Here is a 16,051-nt window from a genome sequence, read left to right on the forward strand (position 1 = left end):
GGGCAAAGGGTAGAAAGTGTGTGTGGAAGGGAAGAAAGAAAAAAAACAGGCACCACATTAAAATATAGATCTTTCTCTCTTTAACTGTGGAATACCGCCATCTCCATAGGCTTGGCTTCGTATAATTTAAATGCCATCCTAGAACTAGAATTCCTGTTCCCTGTAGCCCAGGTCTTTAAACAGAGTCCAAAGAGATAGAGGAAATCCTAGCGTGGATTTCCAGGAATTCTGTGCACAGCATGTGCTCTGGTCACAATCTGAACCTTAGCCCACATTCTTTCATTCATGTTTATCTCTGAAGGAAACAATGTATTACACTTCTCCAAATAAAAAACGTAATGGATAGGGACCACAGAACAAGCCCCTCTTTTGTACAGCTGTAGAGGAGCAGTTGATGCTGAACAACTTTATGAGTATTTATCGTTCAGACTTATTTTGTCTCTGGAGTCAGAGAAAGAGAGCAAGCTTAAGAGGCATAAGCGCTTCTTGCCAAGGTCAAGGCTTGGTTTACACCCAAGTCTCAGATCTGAACACCTAACTATGCTGCAGGAAAGTCTGCTAGGCTAAGAAAAATCACAGCCCAGTGGTAAATTGCTGCTCTTCTATTAAAAAAACCAACCAACAAACAACAACAAAAACCCAACAGAACAAACTTCTGCTTTCAAACTTTCAGTGAGATGAAGGTTATTTTGGAACACAGCAAGTACAACCTGTCATGTTTACTATTTTAAAATACCACAGAAACAAACGTAATGTACCATGGTTAAGTATTACATCAGAACTGAGAAGCCAAGCAGCTTTTGTTGTCTTTAAGTATTTTATCTTAGAAGAAACAGAAATTAAAAAATGGACAAAGTGCACCGCAGCCCTTATTTCTTATACGCACAACTTTAAGTGCACATTTTTACCTGGGTTCCTCATCTTTGGATGAACGTTTAGGACAGTACTTCTTAACCAGATTTCTATTAAGGAAGAAGAAAAAAGGATGTTATTTTAGAGTGTGTTTTGACAAAACAAACACAGAGCAAGGTACATGAACAAATAATTTTTTTCCAATTACCTTATTTTTTAATCTAAGGGTCCCTTAACCTAACACAAGGCAGAAATCTAAAGTGTTACCAATGTCTTAATCTGACCTCGAACGATGCATTGATAAGCATTTTAAAACCTAATCCACAGAGACTAGACATAAAGTGTTCTTTATTTAACAGGTTTTTCATATGCATGTGTAAAACAACAAATTCTAACAAATTAGAAAAAAGCAAATATGTGCTCACTGTTTAAACACACACATACTGGACACCGTACACAATACCCATGAATCCATGGATGCTTTCTCCATGCCTGAATTAAGTTTTGAGTGTACATTCAGATCAGTGGTTTTAACCACAATTTTTCTCAATCTTCCATACTACTCTAATTAAACAGACCAGTGCATAAAGACCAATGTCCACCCTCACAAAATTTCCCATATCTTCCAAACATAAGAACCAGATTATTAAAATCTAGCTAATAATCTAGCTAATAAACTGCCCACTATGAATATCTCTCCTTTAACCACATTATATTTTTAAAGTGAGAATTAACTTCCCATAAAATAAGGCATGCCAATTACTTGCTTTACAACCCATAAATGGAAGGAACAGAATGCTGACAATTTTTACCAGACATCTCTAATAAAATCATACCTTCCATTAAAAAAAAGAAAGTTCATGAAGCAGAAAGTCCACCTTGAGTCAGTCAAGGAAGCACTTTCAAAGTGTGTTCCTGAGCAATGAATCTGGATTATGCAAATAATGGTTCTGTTTTTTTAATTGGTATGAAATACACTTTGTTCAAACTTGTTTTGTGCAAAAGGACATACTGTGTAATTAAACTATTTTACACATCCATCCAAGAAAGAAATCAGGTTCCAAATATCAGCTCGTACAGCTGCTATACCAGCTGTATTTTAAATGGCCGCTAAATATAACTTTTCCAGCTGTCTGTCCAGTAATAATTGAGTCAACTGGCCTTTCACATCTTAAGACTAATTCCTAATTAGTAGCCTAAATCCATTACTAATCTAATCTAAACCAAAATACCTTCTCCCAGAAGCAGCCACACAGAAGGGTTGGATTAGATGATCTCCAGAGGTTTCTTCCAACCTCTGCAATTCTCTGATAAAAAGCAAACAGCATCTCCAATGCTACAAAATATTGTATGAAACAAAATCTTCCATGTATGTTTTGCATCCCACTCCCACTGGCTGCCTATGACTTCATTGCTATGAGCCACGAACCATTTCATCATTAAAACATGAGTGCTAGTCCTGCCTTCATCTAAAATAACCTTCTGTGTTTTCCCTTCAGGTTATGTGGAAGTCCCGCATCTCTAAGGTACAAGCAGTGAGAGACCACGTTCAGCCATGAAGCCCATAACAAAATATGAGCTGGGAGTCAGTGGAAATAGCAGGCTTGTATCCTTTGTCTCTTCTCATACAGTCAGTCTACAGCCAGAAAGAACTACTGTAAGATCATCACATCATTTACACATCCATTCATACATTAACAATAAACACTGACTTTTAAAAATGCATCTACAAATCATGTAACACCTTTCTCACTAAAGTCAAAACAGGAATTGTTCTTCACCATCATCAGAATCTACTGCCTGCTGTTAAATTCAACTTGGTAAGGAATAAAAGGAGACTTTCTGACTGTAAAATTCAAAAGATTAAAAAAACCCCAGCCATCTACTAATCTTCTTAGCTAAGTAACTTTCCCATGTTTCACTTTCCCTTACACTTCTGCATTGCTACTCAGGGCTTATTAATGACTGGCAAACTCCTGAAATTCACCTTATTAATATTCAGAAGGTGAACTGCATCTCAAGCACACAGTGCTGTGTGTAGCTAAGCAACCATGCAAGTCTTTTCAAGGGAAGATTTTCAGGAGCTACAAAAGAGAAAGTAAGCCACCTTAAAAAGCAAAAAATAAAAAAATCCACCACCATAGAATTTAAAGCTGCAAAAGAGAAGGGCTTCAAGGTCCAATAAACAGTACAAAGTACAACAACCGAAGTTAGTAAATAAAAAGTGGCTAACAAATGCAAAATTTCTAGCTAAAGGAAAAAGGAGCGTTCACATGAACAATGAAGCATAAATGGGTTTTGTTTGTTTTTGTTTCACTTACAAGTGAGTATCAACATTTAGAAAGATCTTATCTCTGCCTAAACACAGGTCTGTTTCTCAGGATCCTAGTATGGCTCTGGACCAGTTTCTCCAAACCATGGGAACCTTACATACGTCTACAGCAGCAATTAGAGTAGTTTACATCTTTAAGCCCAAAACAACAGCACTAAGGGCTCAGCACTCACACTACCAGTTTCTGGAGATTTTAGTCCAGTCCAGTTCCAGCCAATTTCCCTCAGTTAAACACCCACCAGTATTTACAGAACAGGTTCACTTCCCACAATTCAGATTCACTGGGAAGAAATCTAGTTTGCCTGTTTTCAGATTCTTCCACAAGAGAACCAGACTACAGCTGCGTATAACTCACCTGATTTCTTCTTAAAAACCATTCCTGCCCCAAACTAGCAGACTCACATAAAAACATTCTTACTAGAACAGCTGGACTGACAATGTTTCAGCTTAAACTAAGGGGAGTCCCTGCAAAGCCTATTTGGAGCAGGAGAAACCACAATGTACCCCCACTCAGATTTGTACTGATCCCCCAACCACACAGATTAATTTTGAAGTGTCCATATGTGTATGTACTTGCACATATAAAATATACTGAGTAGTACATATGCATATGTATGCACTGGTTGATAAATTAGAGAAGAGTTTAAAAAGAAAGCAAGTGCTTACTTCAGCAATTCTTGCCATTCTGCTAAGTTGTCCTGTTTAATCCTACTATAACTGTACGAAAAAACCAAACGCCTACCATTACAATACGAATAACTTCGTTCCCTGATCACAGGCGTAAATCCCACTTTTAGCAGTGATCAAAAATGACCAGCAGGCAGACTCTGATAAGCTGTCCTGAGGAGATCAACACCCAGACTCCACAACTGAGGTGTAATTTTTAACCTCACCTAGCAAGTTTGGTTGACTTGTTGGAGATGATGAAGGTCTCTGAAGAAATACTGTGAGCTGGTTCTCTCAGAGCACTATTTATATAACAGTCTTAGAATGCCTCTTTTTATATCTAATCCAAAGGCCAATGAACAAACTCATGAATACACTGGGCCAAGTCAACATTAGAGATCTTATAATTTAATTCAAAATAAATGCAGAATCTTCATTTTCCTTCAAATTTTCCTTTCATTTTAAGTAAAGAAAAGAAAAAAAGAAAATGCAAGTAACACATTTGAGCAACAGTACTGTCAGGTTCAAAAGAAAAAACAAAGTAAAAATTGCAGACCGTGAGAACAGAACCAAATCTACTGGATAAACTGCTCTGCGTTTCTTCAGAGAGGGATGACACTTTAATACCTTGGAAATAAAATCTAGAATTCTATCACATCCTGAATTACACGCATCTGGAAGTAGATTTCATACAGCACAACATTCAGTTTGCATGCCCTGTGATTTTATCAAATCTCTCTTTTCAGTATAAGTTGGTCTTAGGTTAACACCACTGAGAAAGCAGCCTGGACTATATTACTCATTTTAAGTTGTGCATTCTGAAATTTCAAAAAGCACCTAATTAATACATTTACGTTATTTATAGGCATGTACATAAGATGTCTACAGCTGTACATTTACACAGAAACACGCTGATGAACTCAAAACTCAGATTTATTCACTCAAATAACACAATGTAAAGAATGGGTGCAGCAGCATCAACAGGGCAGAATTTGTGCCAAGGTAACAGCTGTGACATCTGTTCGTATTAAACTTCTGCAGTGCCTACATCATCCTACAAGTGACTAGGAGCAAACTTATGATTCTTTCTTCAGAAATGAATTTTGAACTGCAGTAAGATCCTAAAGGCGTTTCACATCTGTAAGGCAGTAATTTCAAATAGGTTTCTGTGAGTGCATATCAACATACAGGCTGGGTTAAAGTAACGACAGTGAATTCAACTTAGTAACATCATCTCACCAGAAAAAGCTTTCAGCTAAATTAGAATTAGAGTTTCCAAAGCTGAATATCCTTGGAATGATTAAGAAAAAACCTACCACACCCATGTTTAGATCATCATCAACCTAATTTCTCAGCTTCAATCAAAGAAGGATATCGGAGAAACAAACACATACGGTGATAATTCGTGTCACCAAAGTCACATTTGAGCTTATGCACATTTTAGATCACCCCTCAAGATTCCACATACAGAAGTGCAGGAACTCATCTTCAACTTGAATGGACGTGTGCATACACCGATATCTTATTTAGAAAAACAGCCACTTTCTGGTGTGCAGAAGGAAGTAACAAAGCCCATGAAAAATACATTTGCTCAAATCAATTAGGAAGATTACAATTTTAAAGGGAAACACTTCAGTAGTTCAAGAACAACCAACACTATTTACTTAAACTAGCAATAAAGAAAAGTTGACCAAACTCAGAAACCTTATTCTGCATGGAAGTTTCACCTATAACTCTCTGACCACTGTTACCAAATGTTAAAAAATATGGAACTCCTACATCTTATCAAGTGATGGAATGCTTCCGGCAGAACCAAAAGGGATATAAGCTCTCAGAAGTCTTCTCCATGTGATAATCTGGTAATAAACAAAATAGAATTTTGCCTCACCCCCTTTCAGCAATAATGCTGATCAAAAGCAGCATCTGTGCATTCAATTACAGAAGTCAGCCCAGTGCCCAGTAATTAGACATACTACATCTTTTTCCCCTGTAATAAAGTAGCAACAAATACAGCAGCTGTATAATCAAACTTAAATCTATGAATCTACATCTTGTATGTTTGCTCTAATTCTCATCTCTGTAAATCAGTAACAGCATGCAATAAACTCCACATTCCTTGTGTCAACACAATGTTAATTGAGAATAAAGCTACACAAAACTCAAGATACTTCCTTTAAGTTGAGATTAAAAAAAAAAAAAGAATGTATGGTTGCTTTTTTCAGAACAAAGAATATTTCAAAGATAAAACAAACTTCACAGTTTTTATTTTCTGTCCACGCTGAACATTTCTTGAAAGGTGACAGTTTTTCTTTTTTTTTTTTTTTCTTGACATCAACAGTTGTGTTTGAGAGCAACAATAAATTACTTGTGAGAACTCTGTCCCAAATACTGTTCCTAGTTCACAAATTATCATTTCTGCAATTACCCAGCAACCATAAACCATCAGTTTCAACATCAATATAGCGAATCCATTCAAACACCTCTTCATATGCTCTATGTGCATCACTTGCTTGCCATCTCCTTAAAGATTTGGAACAGCTGTTGCCACCTGGAAACATCACTAAACTGTGATGGAATCCAAAAAAATACCTTAGGCAAGGGCATAGACTATGTGAGTGTGAGTTTCTGCCAGGATATAGACTCTGATTTGTGAAAACTCTTATGAAGAAGTATCCTTGGTTCAAGTCTATGAGAGAAAGATCCAACCAACAATAAATATGGCCCACCAGAAAAAAAAAACACACACACAAAGAAAATCTATACATTTCTAGCACTGAAACTCTGTATCTCCTGCTGAACTTTTAATTTCCTTTCAATGTCCCATCCAAGTAAAAGTACAGTCAAAGAACCACCAAGAGCTGAACACTTTCTATACTGTTTATGTACCTGCTATGTAAGGGCATAGTAAGTATGAGAGTTCATTATATAGAGATTCTCAGCAGTGTGTTTGTCAGGTTGTAATCCATTAGAAGAGAAAAAAAATGAAGATAAAGCCAAGAAACTGCTATCAGAGATATTAATATCCAGCTTACAGGCCCCATGCTGCTAGCATTAAAATTCACCAGAACTACAGTCTAACCCTATGATCTCTCTCTCAGAACTTCTAAGGAACAATCTGCACGATGAATAACTTTTCTGAAGATGAACACTTCATGGATCTCAATCTCCCACGGGGCCTTATGACTGCTGCCTTTTACAGTTAACATCAATGAGTGTCCTCCAGAGATGACGGTTGAAAACAAGGCGCAATCACATGACAACTCACAGCTAACCATCAGTTCTCCCCTACGGGAAAGCAAGGCAAGAATACCTAATGGTGGATTAGTGAACCAGTCTCCTGGCAGAAAATCTGTCACCTTCTTGCGTGTGTGCTGTCCAGACCCTCGTGGGCAGCAGGCAGGAAGTGCGTGCATGCACTGTACAAGTGCGCAGCAAGACCAGTGTTTTGCAAAGCTGTCATACTTACTGCACATACACAAGCAGCCCAGCCATCTGACAGAACGAGTACTTGACATAACTTGCTTTTCAAAAGTGCTTTGAGAAAAATCAGAAGTTTCATCCAAAATAACAAAACACTACACAGAATACATTTATCATTTTTAATCATACCCTGGAATACTGGTATCATCTCACTGCCTGTGGAAAATGAACTTTTAAAATAGAACCAAGCAAAGCAACATCTCCATAATATTGAAGGAAACTGAATAGACTCATGCAAATAAAACATTTCCATTTTTAAACAGACAACTCAAAACAGATCAAAACTAGACTGTGAATTAGTGCTGCGCATGCTTCAAACTTTCCTTTACCTCCTGAGGTTCTTCTATGTCAGCTTTGGAAAACTGGTATTTATTTCCTTCAGGAAAAAAATTCCTTCAGTAAAGTAAGAGGATATTATATTTGGTGAATATACACTACTGGATCAAAAGAAACTAATACAGAAATCAAACAGAAGACAACACCACCCTCTCAGCTATAAACCTCTTAAATGTGATTATGAGGAAGGATTCCTCAGCTCTGTATCTGGTGACAATCTAGTTTGCCAATGGTGAGATAATAGAAGACACCACCAAAGAGAAGCTGCTGTGTAGCTTTCATTTGTCAAGGGCCTGGCAACAGCTTCACCTGAGTCCCCACAGGAACACAAGGGTAACAGTTAAAGCCAATTTCATAGTAGTATCTTAATTTAAATCTTGCTCCTCAAGTATCACGTGTCTTTTGGTTTAAAAAAAAAAAAATAATCCCACTTTATTCTGGCACCTCTGGGCCACTTAATTGCTACTACACTTCTTGTATGATCTCCTTCTCTAGGAGGGGAAACTCCAGTTATACCTACATTACATTTCATTTGGCAACAACAGAAAGTGAACAAGAGAGATAAGAAAGAATCAGAATCGAAAGGGATGACTCGCTATGGAAAGGTCATCTTTTAAGGACATGAAGATCTGCTGCTTTCTGAAGTTTTCTCAATGATTTCAATCAGATTTCTAAACAAAATGTAGTGAAGCTCTTGACAATTCGACAAAAGAAATTAATTAGTAGTAGAGGCTTGAAACTGGTTGAACAAAGAAAACGTAGATGCAAAGGGTAGGTGGGAAGGATAAGAGAACAGAGGGGAAAACAAACAAGGAAACAAGCATACACCAAAACAAAATAATACACTAAAAATAATTAAATATAATAACTAAATAACTAAAATAATTTTGTTTTAGATTGCTAAAGAAAATCCTGTCTGTCATAAAAAGAATTAATGATTTAATTCACTCTTTAAAAGAAAAAAATACTCTTTAATCATGAAACTACACAGTTGCCCATAATTTGATTTTAAGTAACTGGTAAGACCCTTTTAAAAAGAATTTAAAAAAAATAATAAAAAACTTACCTCAGTTGCTTTGCATAGTTTTGCTCAATTTCTATCCTTTCTTTTACAAATTTTGCATATTTCTCCAAGAAGTCAATGCCCCACTGAGTATGCTTGTCTAAGTTGTCGAACTGATCCTTAAAAACAAAAGGAGACAAGAATACTGAGAGTGAGCGAAGAATTGCACCAACACCAGAAACAACAGCATGTAATTCACGAGTTGTGCTTTGAGGGAATGCTTGCTATTTGAGCTGAAGTCATTAAAATTACAAATCAGCCCGATGTATGTACGTACACTGGTCACATAGAGGAACAGAGAGCTGTATGCCCAGGTACTGATCAAGCTCTTTCTCTGAAAACAGCTCTAGGTGTCTTCATTTAAGTTGTATACAGCCTTTCATCACTTCCACAATGCAAATGCACCTTTTTTCCCCTAAAAACCCTCTCATTCACAAGTGGAAGTTTTCCACCAATTAAGACATAAGCAGAGATAAATATTAGGTAACTAACAGACTGCTGTTCAACTAAAATGATGTACTTTTTTTTTTTTATTTAAAGAAAAACACAAGCAGTAGTAATTTTGATATGAGGAAGTAATTCTACTCGTAAGATTATTCACTGAAACAAAAATAACGTAAACGATAGCTGCATGACTAAGTTGAGCACGGGCAGCATATGAAAACATTTAATAAAGTAAATCCATACACAAAGTGTATCATCAGTCTAGCAAGAGATTCTAAAGAAAGCAAACCTGTCCTTGTAATGGTTATTACAAATATTAAAGGAAAGCAAATGCACAAAGGAAGCAGGAAGACCAAAAATAAGCCTAACTTCAAAAAATAAGTGGTGATTATTAATAAATTATCTCCAAAACTCATCTATCACTGTGTTCTGTAGTAATTAACATTACTGATAACTGATTTCACAAATGAGTTTCACAATACACAGTCAGGGACAATGGCTTTCCAAATACTTTGCTCAAATGAAAAAAGACTCCACTGCTGAAAATTTCTCCTCAGGTACCAATATGAAACTGGACTGGAAGAACTGAGTACATTTGACATGTCACACTTTACAGAAGTATTTAATTACTGTCAGAGTGCCACAAACTTTGCCACAACTCTGTTCCTTCATCTGATACTATAAGCAGTAGGCTCTGAGCAAAGACAATTTTGTAGGATTGCACATAGGCCCTGAAGGGAAGAAAGAATTAGTTCACTCTCAATATGAGGAACACCTAGAACATGCATTAGACAATGAGAATGAAGTGAAAAAGAAAGCTGCTCTCATCCAGGGCTCAAAACTTAAAACCCACTGCTCATCTTCACCACTCTTTATGTATCTTTACATTAGGGCAGCTCCTCCACCATTACTGGTGCCTACAGAATTACTCATGAAGGCATTAATGATCTGGTAGATAAGCAATGGAAACTCTGATTCAGTGGGCCATTAGTCCACATTTTGCTGGAAGGGGCAAAGGTAGCACCAGTATGCTCTCTTCTGAAACAGCTTTACAAAGCCTGTTTGCTTGCTGTCATTTGTTGGCCACCAATTATATTATGCATTATCATGGAACAAAGCATACAATACGATGCCTAAAATTAATACTTTCAGGAAATACATAGGCCAATCCAAAAGTAATGCCTCCTATTTATTTCCACAGAAACTACAACAGATACAAAGAGCCCAACAACACTATTTGGTAGAGCATATTCTCAACTACAAAATACTAGCTCCCAACATAGCCACCACCACTAGCTATGCATTTTTGCCAGTGATGAACAAGAACCTGCACGCCACGCTCCTAAAAATCTGCACCAGCAGAAATGACCCACTGTTTCACAGCTGCTATGACAGCATCACTGCTAGGAAAATGTTGCCCACACAATCCATCTTTCATCAATCCAAACAGATGAAGTCAGAAGGTGTCAAATCTGGACTATACAGCACACACAGTGTGCTGTACGATACACTGGACAACAGTATGCCATACTGGGTGCAGTAGTAGAGTCCAGCTTAGAATGGCAACATGCTCCAAGGCCTTCAAACTGATGTAGGGGCTGGTGTTATCATGTCATAAGAGAAAGGTTGTCTTCTTTTCTGGACTGACTCTGGAAGTTCAAGCCTTCAGCTTGGTCAGCAAGGAAGTGGCCAGAGCTGACGTCTATGTTTGAAGAAATCCAGAAGGATCACCCCTTCCCTATCTTAAAAAAAAAACAGTGTACATTACTTTACCTGCAGAAGGCAGCATTTTGAGCTTCCTCTTCAATTAGAAGTTAACGTGTTGTCACTCCATGGATTGCCATTTTGACTTCCACTCATAATCACAGAATCATAGAACGGATTGGGTTGGAAGGGACATTTAAGATCATCTAATTCCAACCTCCTGCTACAGACAGGGACATCTCCCTTTAGACCAGATTGCTCAAAGCCCTATCCAGCCTGGCCTTGAAGGCTTCCGGAGGTGGGGGGAGGCTTTCAGTGTCTCACCACCCTCTCAGTAAAGTGTTTCTTCTCAATATCTAGTCTAAAATATGTTGAGAGAACACATCTGGTTTCACAATTTTTCCAATTTTCAAACAAGAAACCAGGGAATCAAAGTCTGCAGTCCTACAATCCTTACATTGCTCAGCAACGACAATGAGATAAATGAGCAAAAAAAGAAAGGTAAGATCAATGAATTAGCAGAGAGAAAAAAATAGGTCTTTTCAGACAGGCTTCTAGATGTGAGTCACGAATTTATTCACTGTCCTTTCAGCTTCTCAAACAGCATCTAGGTTTAAGCTCTGGGCCTCAATTCAGCCAAAGGCTTCCTTCTCATCCAGGAGCACAAGCAGAAGATATTCCATACTGCTAAAGAAGAAGTCAAATTATGCACTGACACACAAATCAAGCCAAGAAGTATCCTGAATGGAAGGGGAAAAAAAAAAAAAAAAGCCAACATTGTACAGAGGAGAAAGTGAACCAAATGGATACAAGAGAATATATGCCTGGATCTTTCATAAATAAACAGTTTTATACATACATAAATGCATATGTCACTACATTAATACATCCTGCTCCTTTGAGGAAATGCAAAAACAGCATTGACTAAAGATCAGCAAAGGAAAATTACGGAATAAAAGAATACATCCTGTGAGATCTGGCTAGCTATTACTTTGATAGCCAAGTACTTTTTTAACAACATCACAAAGCAAACAAATTGTTACTTGTCCAGTAACACCCCACCACTCTTAACAGCTGAGCAATAAATTTTTTTGTAAAAAAACCACCAAAATTAAAACTGCAGCTGACTATTATGAAACTAATTAACTTCAGCTAATGGACGGCGGCCAGAAGCACTGCCCACTCAAAAGTCAGACTGCAGTTCAAGTTGCTGCAAACAAATCCAAGACTTCAAGAAAATCTGCAGTAGGTCAATAAAGATTGTTTCAAAACAAGTGTTACCTCCCTAATTTTTACTTCCAGATTATTTACTGGAACAACAGATGAACGCTGCTATTACTTTTAGTTACACGGTTCTTATCACATTGTTGCAGATACCAGGGAATGTGACAACAGCAGTGAATGAGCAAGGCAAAAAGCTAAGCCAAATCGTATTTGCACCAAAAACAAAGCCATGATTTTTCAGGATGAATGTGGGAATTGCTCTCCAACTATAATGGATATCTTTTTTTTTCCCCAAGCAAACCCCAACAGTCATAAAAAAAAAAAAAGGGCAATTTTTTAATCTGCTCCATTTCTCTTTGGAGCAATGAACACTGAGGGAATACAACTGCATAAAAGCCTTACCTTTCCTCACCCAAAAGCAATCTCTAGCCAGTCCGGCCACTGTTCTTACATAAAAAGAATTTCAAACAAAATATGTTAGCCCAGTCTGCAATTTTTAAACAGCTAATGCTCCCAACATCCACTGGTGCTGGAAAGAGCTGTACGTGCATTAAGAGCTAAAACTGTGATAGCAAATTCTGTAAAATAAGTGAATGAATAGCTAAATAAGAGTTTTACTAAATTATTCCTTTCCAAAAAACTCATTTATTTTGTTCATTTCGATTGACGTCTAAATGTGCCTTATCTTCTATTTCCCAGATTCCCATTTAAATGATCTCCAGACAACTCAGTTCTAAGCCTTGGGAATCATTTCAGACACAAAACTGCATCAGCTTAAAAGTTTAGAGAACCTATCTCAATTAACAATAATTAAATCCACAGTCCCTCTAAAATTCATTTAGTAAGACATCTTATTCAAAATCATGACATTTCACATGTATGCTACCATCATTTTGTTCTTTTGACTCGACTGTACATCAGTTTTTCCACACCTTAATATCTAACACCACAATTTTAGTCTGCAGTGACAAATAAGCGACCTTATTTGTAGTTTAGGAACACTGGCACAGGATTGGCTTTTTTCCAGTTCTTTGTTCTCCAGGCTGCCTAGCATGGCTAGCCTAAACTTCCAAGTCAGTCAGCAGGAGCTTAAAAGCTCAATTCTGCACTTAGATACCTCGATTCTTAGCACTGCTACAAGTCTGACAAGGAAATACAGACTATGGGCCAATGAGATTCCATAAGGAGAGTTTCAGAGCATGGAATGAGATTCAGGTCAAAAAAACAAACAGCCCAAAAACCATTTGGTATCCAAAAAATCCCCAGTGCAGCTCTAGATTGAAATGCTTTATTTTATACTGCTTTAGGAAAAGCGACAAATTAATAATCCACAAAACTGCAAGCCTAAAGTAATCCAACTGAGAAACTGGGGCTGATTATATAACTCAATCTAACGTTGTTTACTGAATTTATACCCGTGAGAGTTTCTCAAATGAACTTTCCTTCCTGCGTCCACAGTACTGCAGAAGACAGTTCTCAAACAGAACATTTAACTACTTGAGTACAAGTTAATTTACAAAGCAACTACTTTGCATATTATCACACCTCTCCCTTGAAATAGATGGTATTTGTATGAAACACTGCAGCTTGCTTTTCTTATTATTTTTAATGAAGATGAAAGCCCTGAGTTAAGTTCAAGCTGTCAACATTTTACATTAATGAGATTACTCAAGGTCAGTTTATTGTTGATTTATTCTTTCTTAACTCGCATTGTTTGTGCAAAGAACTACCTGACTTGCTGTATTAGAAGTTATGGAAACCATGACCTACTAATGACAAGTTACCAATATAGCTTTGTGCCCCTTTCCCCACTTGTCTTCAGCACAAATTAGATTATAAAATTATATTTTAGTTAGAGAGAATGCGACAGTAATCTAATTTGGACAACACGTTTCAGATTTTCTGATCTTTGAAACCTCTTCTGTGCCTTTTTTTTTTTTCCTTTCCCTTTTGTCTCTATCTTTATACATTCCTGCTTCCTTTTCTCTCAGTATAACAACTCTTCTATTTTACTGGCTGAACTCATTATCATTTCTCTTCCTGCCCGCTTCCCTTTATAATTATCTATTTGGCCTTCTCATCTTCTTTTCTTCTTGCAACTGCAATCTGCTTCCTTTTATCAGGCAGACTAGAACTACTTTCAGCTAAACAGTAGTTTATTTTTTTAAACTTCCTGTTAGTTTTAAACCTAAAAACTAACAAAGAGCTGTTCTATATAGAGAACAAAATATAAAGTGCCTTTCTTTTCTGCTCTTTACAAGTTCTGCAGAGTAGCTTCCAAACAGACTAACCTGCAAATTATACTTCATTCCTCTCTAAAAATATTTATGCATTGAAGTTAGGAGAGTTGAAGAAGTGTGGCTGTTAGCAAATTTAAAGACTAAACATTGTCACAGTTTTTTTCCCAGTCACTGGGGACTTCACTTGACAGCCGTGCCTTTTCAAACACAATGGAGTTCACAACCACATCAGCCAGCTCCTTCAGGACCCTGCGATGCATGTCATCTGGCCCCACACACCTACATAGCTGTCTAAGTCTGTGCTTTTCCCTGCAAAGATCTCAGACCAGCAACAAAATAACTGCATTGGGAACTCTTTCCCGTCAGGTCTGCCAGGCCGGGATGCCTTGTTTGGCTGCTAGCAGCTTCACAGGCATGATGGACTCCTGGCAGCCACTTTCTAGGACAGGACAGGCATTGCATCTATCAGACAGAAAAGGAGAAGAAATACATGTGGCTACTTTTGAAATGAGCAGTCAGAACTGGAAGAAAACTATGTTCTGCATTTGGAGATCAACTGAAAGACAAGTAGGTAAATACAGACAGGATTACGGCACTCCGAGAGACTGTTCACATTTGGAAGTACAAATACTGACACCAATTTCAAGGTGCAGTACGCTAGAATCCAAGGAATTACTGAAGTACTTCTGCAGAGGGTCAAACCACCTCCTTCAGAAGCAAAGAGCTGTTGAATTAGCTCAGCCATCTCATAGCACTCCACCTTGAAGACGCTTTTTGGCATTACAGATTACAGCTATGCACTCCAGGTCACCTGTGCCACTGACTTTATCCGCTGGACTAATGATTAGATATTAACAGCATTAGTTTTCTGCCAGCACAGCCAACTGACTGTCCCAGCCCACAGTAGAGACACTGAACAGCAAAATTAATAAAAGAGAACAAAGGAACAAGCTGCCAGAGTTCCTCAACAAACACTGTTATTTGTCCAGCTTGTGAATCACATCTCAACTTCTTCATTTAATGCACAGGCATCTTCGTATCAAGTAAATGATGTGCTTACTGTATCAGCATCTAAACATAAGAGAAGAAAGACTTAATTCTTCCTGAGCTCACCAGTAGTCCACTTGAAAGCAGGCACCTTCAGAGTGGTTGAATGATACTAGTAGACAGAAGCATAAGTAGATTTTAGTCCTGGTTACGTCACTTGTGACAGGAACCAGAAAAGACTTCTAAGTTTAACTAGAAATTGACTAAATGTGAAATGATACATTACAGGAAAAACATATTACTGTTTATACAATGCTTAGAGATGCTGTTGCTCATTGTAAGAAGGACCAGGAGAAAATCCCACCTTTACAGCAAGACTGGAATAAAACAAGAGTATAAAACATTGTGGCTTTGCATCTAAACCTCCTACACGACCAACAGCCACACAAGGTCTCAGGTGAAGCAGTGCTGTACAAAACCCGTGTGCTACCACATGATTGATGTTAGCCTGTAAACAACCTGAAAAAATAGGCAAATACCCGACTTGGGAAACTACGCTGCAAGATTCTGACTTTTCAAAAATTGTGTAAAAAATCATTTTGTTCCTCAATTAGAAAAGGTTGCTATGTGGTTCTAACCTCAGTGTACAACATGAGCATTCTAGCATATTCCTAAGCACCACTGATGAAACGATCGAAAACTTAAAATTTAAAACTAACAAAT

General features: G+C 37.5%; 2 protein-coding genes across 9 annotated transcripts in view; one reads left to right on the top strand and one right to left on the bottom strand.

Moving 5' to 3' along the window:
* The window catches only part of BCAR3 (BCAR3 adaptor protein, NSP family member), a 107,994-nt gene extending 105,028 nt beyond the window's left edge, over positions 1 to 2,966 (top strand). For 3 of the 4 annotated variants that reach the window (XM_042873285.1, XM_042873284.1, XM_042873291.1), the window contains exon 13: positions 2,352 to 2,966. In XM_042873285.1, coding sequence (XP_042729219.1) covers positions 2,352 to 2,411 — 60 coding nt within the window. In that variant the 3' untranslated portion in view covers positions 2,412 to 2,966. The remainder of the gene's footprint in view (positions 1 to 2,351) is intronic. The other variant, XM_042873290.1, reaches the window with a different exon arrangement.
* FNBP1L (formin binding protein 1 like) overlaps positions 1 to 16,051 on the bottom strand; it is a 52,673-nt gene that overhangs the window by 18,638 nt on the left and 17,984 nt on the right. For all 5 annotated transcript variants that reach the window (XM_042873295.1, XM_042873294.1, XM_042873293.1 and 2 more), the window contains exons 2-3: positions 8,733 to 8,848; positions 909 to 962 (exon numbers count right to left, since the gene is read on the bottom strand). In XM_042873295.1, the coding sequence (XP_042729229.1) occupies positions 909 to 962; positions 8,733 to 8,848 (170 nt within the window). The remainder of the gene's footprint in view (positions 1 to 908; positions 963 to 8,732; positions 8,849 to 16,051) is intronic.

The sequence above is a fragment of the Lagopus leucura genome, unplaced genomic scaffold, assembly GCF_019238085.1.
Source record: "Lagopus leucura isolate 7727_CA_CO unplaced genomic scaffold, USGS_WTPT01 Super-Scaffold_100009, whole genome shotgun sequence".
Taxonomy (NCBI): Eukaryota; Metazoa; Chordata; class Aves; order Galliformes; family Phasianidae; genus Lagopus; species Lagopus leucura.